This window comes from Vicia villosa, linkage group LG6 (assembly GCF_029867415.1).
Source record: "Vicia villosa cultivar HV-30 ecotype Madison, WI linkage group LG6, Vvil1.0, whole genome shotgun sequence".
In the NCBI taxonomy this organism is placed as follows: Eukaryota; Viridiplantae; Streptophyta; class Magnoliopsida; order Fabales; family Fabaceae; genus Vicia; species Vicia villosa.
The window spans coordinates 97,740,337-97,749,903 of record NC_081185.1 but is presented as its reverse complement, the minus strand read 5'-3'; the positions used below and the strand labels follow the sequence as shown (position 1 = coordinate 97,749,903).

Here is a 9,567-nt window from a genome sequence, read left to right as displayed (position 1 = left end):
AAGGGAGGTTCAGATGGTGAAGAAAAGAGAGTTCCTCATCTTAGGGCCAAAAGAAATTGTAGAAGGCCCAAATATCTCAATGATTATGTGGTCCCTAGAATATATATCTACTAAATCTTGCCATGATTCCAACGGATCTTTAGATACTGAGTCACCAAGAGTTCTAAACTCTTGGATTTTAGCTAAAACAAAGTATTATAAATGTACTCAAGTAAAATGAATGAAGGCAAGCAAAACTTAAAGAAAAATAGTATCTTTTATTAGATTTCTCTTATATGTCAGAAAGTAAGTAATTCCTTACAACAGGTTGTCATCACTCATCATCTTGAGTAACTTCTTCAAAGAACCAGGAAGAAAATAAACACTCATACAATATGATGTGATAACTTGGACAACAAGATTTAACCAAAACATGCTGACATGCTTGAGAAAGCATTTTATTAAAATTTTCATCATATAATAGGACCATTACATGATATTGTGTTGATAAAAATCTCCTATCTTTCATATTCGGCATCACGGACCACATTCTTTGGAACACATTCTTTTTATTCAATCATTCACATGATAGCACAAAGCAATGAGATTACTTGGCATTATAACAAAGACGCATCACTCCCAATTTCCATAATAATCTTTGAGTCCATAGGTTTATTTTTCAGAAAACTTGAGTACCATTTAGCAGAGAGTTTAGGTTGTCTCTTCAAGTTTGGATCTTTCAAATCTATGTAGTATAGGCCTAAACTTACTTCATATCCAGTAAGTATTTCGAACACATCCATAAAGGACCATACAAAATAGCCTTTTATATTTGATCCACTCCTTATTGCTTTAGCTATGCTCCCAATGTATTTATTCAAGTACTCTATCCTAGAAAAATCATTCAATGATGAATTATGAGGTGTTTTGTGGCCTGCAATAAAAAGATTTTGCATGTCATACAAATAAATCAATATTTGAAAGAACGGAATGGAATGATCATGATGTATATTGGAAAATTGTCATACCATTTTCATGTATATAAATTGGAATACTTCCATAGTCATTCTTCAAGGAATCTAGCGCCTGTTGAAAATTCCAGGTTGTAATTAAAAACTAAACCAATCATAAACAAATGAAAAGAGAATGAAGATCTCGTTACAAAAATTATGTTACCGTGTCTATAAATGTATCATTTTCAGGAAGCACTACAATAAGAAACAACATTTATAAGTAATTTGTTAAAGCTACATATAGAATTGGTTATGTAGTTAGAAAATATAAAAAAAAAAACAACTTATAACATACTTGTAATTTCTACTGCCATATCTTGCATGAAATCTCTATCCTCCATGTTCAGGCTTTCGGAGTAGTTGTTAACAGAAAATGTGTTGTAAAAGTTTATTCCAATGAAATCAAATGAGTTTTTGACCAGATTTGATTCTTTTTTAGCGAAGGAAGGAAGTCTTGAGCCAACATTCCGTTTCATTATATCAGGATAATCACCAAATGTTAATGGATTTAGTATCCTGCAAAAAATAAATTAGAAATTAATGTAATTGTAACAATAATTGTATTGTGAGCATATTTTTGGACACAAGGTTTGTAAGACATTTTGCTATAGTTTTACTATTCGGAATGTAAGACTCCTTTGGAATGTAAGACTCCTTTGAGACGTGGATATCTTGTGACGTGGATATTATGAATTTTCATTCAAATCAAGGGAGGATCTTGACAAAATTTAGAGTGTAGGGACATGGAATGTTAATCTCTCACTCATACGTTTGTCTACGTGGACGCCAGATTTTAGGCCTGAAAATTTGAAGATTACACATGCTCAAGTGTGGTTGCGGACGCATAGTTTTCCATTAGAATAATGGAAAACAACTACTTTATTTGCAATTGCTTCTGGTGTTGGCTCTCCTTTATTAATTGATAAGCTTAAAAAGAAATTTGGGGCATTTTGCTCGTGTGAAAATAGACCTTAACAAGTCATATGCAAAATACTTTGCATATGATCGTATTTTGGTGGAACAATGGAGTTATGCATTTTTTGTTGAAATACAAGAGTTTACCTATTTTTGTGATCATTGTTTGTGTGTGTTGGTCACACTATTGACAAATGTTTAAAGTTAAAAGGCAAGAATGTTGAGAAGCCACTGATCAAAGAATATACAAGATACACACCTAAAAAGTCCAAAAAGGCTATACCATTTAACGACAATGTGAAGGACATAGAGAATAATGAGTCTATAAATGTCATAGTGAATAACACAATGAATAAAGACTTTGTAGATTTGAAAAAGAAAAGAAATCATACTCTTGAGAATGACATAGAGAAGGATAAATTTGTTATGGTCATTCATTGAGAGAATGAGGTTAATGGTAATGAGGAACATTGACTAGAAACAAGCTATTTGAATGAAGAAGATATAGTATTAAAGTCAGCTAATAATTTGAATAAAAATTTGATGATTGAGAAAAAGATAGCTAATGATACAAGGAGCAACCTAATCCTGATATTGTGGTTATGAAAAGTAGTGGTGGAAGTCGGTGAGATATCCCTGTGATGATTTGCATTTGGAGAAGAATAATGACATTTTAGGTTATGAAGACAATCCTCCTAAATCGCATCTTGAAGAATTTACTGTGATTTAAAAAGGGTAGGGGAAAGAATAAACTTACTCAACCTATAATGAAAATTAACAACTAGGCCATGTTGGGTAAATACAATTCCACTTAATGAAAGCCATTTACTGAAATGATAGAGGGGTAGGAAACCTTAATACTAGGTTGGCTATTAAAGATATTTGTGATCAACAAAAGCCTGACTTGCTTTTGATTATTGAACCAATGATTATTTAGCTTCATTTCCCTGCTAAGTGTCTTAAACAAATCAAACTTAAGAGATTTGAATTAAATTTTAAATAGAATCATAATTCAAATATATGGGTTTTTTGTGTAATAGATATGAATCTCACTGTGTTAAGTTTATTTTAACAACATGTAACTTTTTCTATAGAATTAAATATAACTAAATTCTTCATTGCAACTTAATATGCAAATAACTCTCATGTGAATCGAAGACACTTATGGAATAACCTTACTAATCTTGAATATGCCAATTCCAACCCTTGGTGCATGCTACATGATTTTAATGCACTTATTGGTTCTCATGAGAAAATTTGTAGATTCCCTCCAAAATAAAACTTCTACAAATGAATTTCTTAGTTGGACAAATCAAAATGAGCTTATACATCTTGACAGTAATGTTAGCTATTAAACTTGGACCAATGGGATGAAATGTGGTGCTTACTCTTATGTTAGGCTTGACATGGCCATTTGTAATCCGAATTGACTCGATAATTGGAACATGGTCAGTCGCTCCAATTTTACCAAGAATCACTCTGACCATTATCCTATTCTTCTCCATTGTGACAAAGGTAGGTTTGACTCATCTAGGAAATTAAAATTTATGAAGGTTTGGACTCTAGATGATAGATGCAGATAACTGATTATTGATAATTGGAATACTAGTGTGTTTGGTTGCTCTATATTTGTTTTATCTGCTAAGTTGAGATATCTTAAAGATATTATTAAAAAATGGAACAAGGAAATAATTGACAATATTCATCTTAAAGTCATTCAAGATATTGATGAAGTTAACAAGATACAAAGTTTGGTTTATGGTGCAAATTACAATGATGATCTTGAATTGGAGGAAAAAAATGCTCAACTTCTGTTAAATAAGACATTGCATATGCAAACTAGTTTTTTTAGGAACAAGGTAAGGAATAAGTGGTTTAAGGATGGAGATATGATTACAAAGTTTTTTCACAAAAAAATCAAATTGAGATATGCTAGTAAAAAAATCATTATAATGAAGTATGACACGATTTTTTTAGAGGTTGACATTAAATTAAATAATCATGTTTAACTTCTATAAAAATTTGTTTATCTCTAAAAACAATTGCATTTATACTGATATGGTGGATAGAATTACCCCAACTTATAACTCATTCAAATAATGGATATTTCACTAGATTGCTTTAGCCGGAGGAAATTAAGATCGCGGTACACAATATGGATGGTAATTTGCTCCAGACCCTGATGGATTTGGGGGATGTTTTTTCCAAGTCAATTGGGATATAGTAGGGACTGATGTGATCAATTCAGTGAATCAATTCTTTGAACAAGGTTGGATCCTTCCTAATCTCAATTCAATTAGTGTGACTTTGATACCTTAACAACTCGGAGTAGATTCTATAGGGAAGTATATACCTCTTGCACTTGCAAATTTTCAATTCAAAATGATCATTAAGATCATTGTAGATAGATTAACCATCTTAACTCCTAAAGTTGTTTCATAACATCAAATAGGCTTTTTTAGGGGGAAGATATATTTATAAGTGCATTGAGATTACTTCGGAAGTCATTAATATGTTAGACACAAAATACTGTCGAGGTAGTATGGCTTTGAAGATAGACAAAAAAACCTTTGATACTTTATATTGGCAATATTTTATTAAAGTTCTTGTTAAATTTAGTTCTGATTAGAAGTTTCGTGATTGGATACTTACCATTTTACACTCAGCCGAATTATCAATGATGATAAATGGAAAACCTGCAAGAATTTTTCTTACTTTAGAGTTGTGATGCAATAAGTCCTCTATCTCCCATGCTCTTAGTTGCAGTTATCTATGTTGGTGAATTTGGGTAAGTTGACATGCATAATAGTTGGCAAGACAATCATTCCCAGCAACACTTTTTTTCTGGATGACCTTATGATATTTTCAAAGCTACTAGGAAAAAGGCTCAAATCATTAACCATCTCCTTCGAGAATATGGTCCGAATTCTGGTCATCACATCAATCTAACTAAATTGTAAGCTTTATGGTTAAGGTATTTCTGGATCTAGATTGAGGGATGTTGCATATACGCTTGGAATCTTGGAGTTTTATATTCAAAGGCAAGCCTAGCACTTATCATCTCCATATCATAACAAATAGAGTATTGGCCAAGCTAGCTACTTGGAAGAGACACCTTTTTTCTATGATGGGTAGAGTTTAATTAGTTTAGTCAATCATACAAGACATGCTTCTATATAGTCTTAGGATTTATGAATGGCTATTCAAGCTTCTTAAAAAACCAGATTCTTGCATTAAAAATTTTGTGTGGACGATTAGCATAGACAGTAGAAAGCCGATTACTACTTCTTGGAAGGTTATAGGCTCACTTTTATCTAGATGAGGTCTTAGACTGAGAGATATTAAGGTAATAAACAAAGCTGGTTGTTTATCTCTTTGTTGGAAGTTGTTGAATACAAATAATCGTCGGTCTTCTATGCTTATTAGTAGATAATTCAGGCACAAAAAACCGACCATGCATCATTTTTATTCTTCAATATGGCCTAGCATTAAGCATTCTTGTTCATTTCTAGAAGAACATAGTAGATTACAGGTTGATAATGGAAAGAATGTTGTTTCATGGGTTGCCAATTGACTGGGATAAAAAATTAAAGATTTACACCCAGTATTATCAATGGATATTTAATTTATGCAAATTTTTAAGGTAAATTCAATTATCCAAAATATCAATTGGAATTATACATTTTTCCTCATCAAATTGTTGAAGACATTTTGAAGATTAATTTTTCATTTGATACTACTACCGATGATAAACTCATTTGGACAAAATTTGAAAATGATGATCTATCTTTTAAAGATGTCTACAATTGTATCAGATGGAATCACATGGAGCCTTCTTGGACAAAATCGATTTGGCATTCCTACATACCACCTTTCAAGTCATTAGAGACTTGGAAGCTAATGCATAATATTATTGCAACAGAAGACAACCTGATTTGAAGGGATTTGTATGGTTTCAAGACACTCTCTCTGCAATCATGATGTGGAAGTTGCATACCACTTATACTTTACTTTTCTGGAATAGGATGGAGAGATTGTTTGGCATGAACATTGATTTAACTAGTTACAAAAGGTTATTCAAACTTGCTGATAAAAGTTGGAGCTCACAAATTCAAAATCTGATCATGACTCTCATCATAATGACTCTTTAAAAAATTTGGCACAGAAGAAATGATATCATGTTTCAAAATGATAACATTGACTTTGATAGAGACATTCTTCATGTTAAACAAATTAGTCTATATGACATATACTTATTTCAAGGGCCGCATGTACTCTTCAATTCAAAGTTTTTATTTATCAAATGCTTTGACATCAAATGTCGACCTCCTCCCACACTTAGAATCATACAAGTCAATTGGTGTTTTCCTAGTCATAATTGGTTAAAGTGCAACACATATGGAGCTTCAAGAGAAAATTTGTGGGAGCTTTCACAACTAATATTGGAGTTTGTACCCCCTTTCAAGCTGAATTGCATGGAATCATGTTTGCTATCGATTATGATAATAGAAAGAATTGGAATTTTTTGGCTTGAAACCGACTCATTGTTGGTCATTCGTGCATTTTCTAATTTGAATATCATCCCTTGCCATCTTTTAATTAAATGGAAGAATACTTTACACATTATACGCTCCTTTAAATTCAAGATATCTCACATTTTCAGAGAGAAAAACGCATGTGTAGATAAATTAGTCAATGCATATTTATTTGTTAATTATGACACTTTGTGGAATTCATTTCTCAGTTGTGCTTTTGAATGTTTTTAGAGATAGGTTGGACGGACTTGTTCAACTATCATTTTTGCTAGTTTTTTAATAGATTAAGTTTTACATCCCCTCACCGTTTTTGTTTTCCCTTTTATATTGTCTTTATTAAAAAACAAGAAATGTATTGTAATAAAAGTTGGATTTCTATGAAATTACCATTATTTTAGCATTGTTCTAGTTTGGAGTAAGACTCAACACACTTTGACCTATCTCGTTAAAGGGCCTTTTCGAATACCTAAGTTAAGGACCGTTAAATTCTTGTAACCGACCTCATGACGTCCCATGTAAGATTTACACTTCCTAACGAGTTAGAAAGACCAAGGAGAAAGGACCATGGTATAACCCTACTCCAACAACGTAGAATATCGATATCGATAAGGAAATAAGGGTGTGTCGGATTAAAGTATCATTAGATATACTGATGTCATCCTTTTGACGGCAGGCCATCGAAGACGCCATTCATTTAGAATAGTTATCCAAAAAGAAAGTTCTAGTATTATGAAACCTAAGATCTCAGTTCACACCCTTATTTGTGAAGAGGATATACTTGCCGGATTAGGTATATCCGTATATGATTGATGCATGTAGGGACGTGATAGTTATATCATAAATGGTTGTATATAAACATTGAAGAAAAAGACATTTGATATATAAATCATTACTTACCACCCGTTCCAAAAGTCTCTGGCCCTTTGAGTGGCAATAATGTCTCCACTAGTATTTGTGAGTGGAACAAACCCAATAGTAAGAATATTCAACCCAATAAACCCATGTTGTACTCCCTGCACTTACAAAAATAATTTTTATAAACATAATATCATCATACATATCCATCATATATGATTATGACAAGTTCTAGATAAATTTTACCTTATATTTCTTGTTATACAAGCTTGCAACCGAAGCATGTGCTAACAACATATGATGTGCTGCTAAATACGGCTCAGTTGAAGAATTTCCTCTTGAACAGTTAGCTATAGCAAAAGGAGAACACCTCTGAGGTGGTACTGTTCCAACACCATAGCCAAACATTGCAAACACATTAACCTCATTCACTGTCGTCCAATGCTTAACTCTATCACCAAATTCTCTGAAGCATACATCTGCATATGCTGTGAAATCATACACAATTTTTTTACTAATCCATCCTTCGTATTCGTCTTCAAGTGTTTGCGGGAGATCCCAATGGTGTAATGTAACATGTGGTTGGATCCCATGGCTTATCAGTTCATTTATGAGGTTGTTGTAATATTCAAGTCCTTTGGGATTGATTGGTCCTCTTCCATCTGGTTAGAAAAAAAATTAAAATAACATTAATAATCTCTAGACATTGTTTAATTAATTAATAATCTTTTTAACATCACTTTAATTAGTGAGTTTACCTGGAATAAGTCTTGACCATGAAATTGAAAATCTATAGGCATCTAAACCTGTATTAGCCATGAGTTGCACATCTTCCTGCAGAAAAATCAAGATCTTGTATTTTCTTATAGCAATTTTTAAATGAAGAAATAAAAATTAATGCGATACACATTTTGTCGTATTGATGTGTATGTGTATTATATTCTTTAGTCTATAGTCACGGACCTTATATTTATGATATCCATCACATGCAACATCTCCATCACCTTTGTACATATTTGCTGACAATATAGATATTAATTAAGAAATGAAATACTATATATTAAAAATGAAGTATATGTTAGTAAATTTAAAGGACAACATACATACCATTTCCAGCATGGGAAAAGGTATCCCATATGCTTGGTTTCCTACCATCTTCGTTTGCTGCACCTTCAACCTTTTAATCATAAGAGTTCAGAAATTATTATTATTCATTGTACACACTTATTATTATATTTATTTCTCAAAAGCTAAAGTAGCTTTTTTATATTATAATGAGAATCCTTTTTTTTCTTTAATTATTTTTAAAAACCAGAAGAAGATAGAGAAGAAGAAACCTGGTAAGCAGAGGTTGATGCACCAAACACAAATTCAGAAGGGAATTCATCTCTGCTCAAACTGTAAGCAACAGGAAGGAGGAGAACTACTATTAACACTGTCAAAGAAAAAGACATGTTGGGTTTTGCTTCTGTTTTCTTTAGTAAGTCAAGTTTATATCTATTTCATTTCTATATAGTGAGCGTATATGAATTTGTTTCTTCTTTTTATCAATAGTGAAGTGGATCATTACTTTATTCAAGAGCTTACTTTACATGGAAGGTTTATTTAATGCCACGTGTTATTTCATTGATCAACATATGTCTTTTTAATGTCTATTAAAACAATATATTATTGAATAAGCTTTTGTTTGCTAATAATGATTTTAAAATGGAATAAATATAAAATAAATTTAATAATTTTAAAGAAGGATAATGTCTTAAATTTTTTATTTTATGACACATAAAATGTATCTAAATAATACAATCAAAACTCATAATTTATTAAAAATTCTTATTGTCCAAGTATGCAATGATTAGTAGAAATGAAAGTAGACAGTGACACGTATAAAGCAAAATTTTACACTTGGAGAAAACTTTGGAATTTAGATTTTAGTCGCATCATCATCATGATTCATGCCGACTAGTTTTAGACTTTTAGTCGTGATTGCAAAATTGCTTTGTCGGTTCATTATCTCACTAAAATCAACAAAAACATAAAACATGTTTTCTTAAGAAGAAAGATTAAAAAAACACATATAATAAAGTGCGCAATTATTAATGCACTTGGTATGGAAAAACAAATGTTTTTCCAGAAAGTATTAATATATGTCTCAAGAACAGGAAGAGGATTTGCTACCTTTATGTGAGATATTGGATCGAACTCTAGTATGACTGAAGGGTAGTTTCTTGGTTCGACAGTTCGACAGAGTTAAGCATGAAGTCGAAGGATTG

General features: G+C 31.7%; 1 protein-coding gene across 1 annotated transcript; it reads right to left on the bottom strand.

The window, feature by feature from the left end:
• Positions 1 to 237: 237 nt before the first annotated feature.
• LOC131609379 (beta-glucosidase 11-like) lies at positions 238 to 8,765 on the bottom strand. The gene is made up of 10 exons (XM_058881066.1): positions 8,635 to 8,765; positions 8,405 to 8,474; positions 8,261 to 8,316; positions 8,056 to 8,131; positions 7,544 to 7,959; positions 7,340 to 7,455; positions 1,288 to 1,508; positions 1,156 to 1,187; positions 1,008 to 1,065; positions 238 to 913 (listed from the first exon to the last, which is right to left on the bottom strand). Exons 1-10 carry the CDS (start codon positions 8,749 to 8,751, stop codon positions 597 to 599), a joined length of 1,479 nt encoding a protein of 492 aa, XP_058737049.1. The 5' UTR covers positions 8,752 to 8,765; the 3' UTR covers positions 238 to 596.
• Between the last annotated feature and the right edge of the window lie 802 nt (positions 8,766 to 9,567).

Coding starts and splice junctions, on each gene's coding strand:
- LOC131609379 (XM_058881066.1), bottom strand. CDS start 8,751: ATGTCTTTTTCTTTGACAGTGTTAATAGTAGTTCTCCTCCTTCCTGTT. Junction 8,132..8,260: donor ATGGATATCATAAATATAAG/GTCCGTGACTAT, acceptor ATTTTTCTGCAG/GAAGATGTGCAACTCATGGC. Junction 1,509..7,339: donor AGAGACTTTTGGAACGGGTG/GTAAGTAATGAT, acceptor TATTTTTTGCAG/GATACTAAATCCATTAACAT.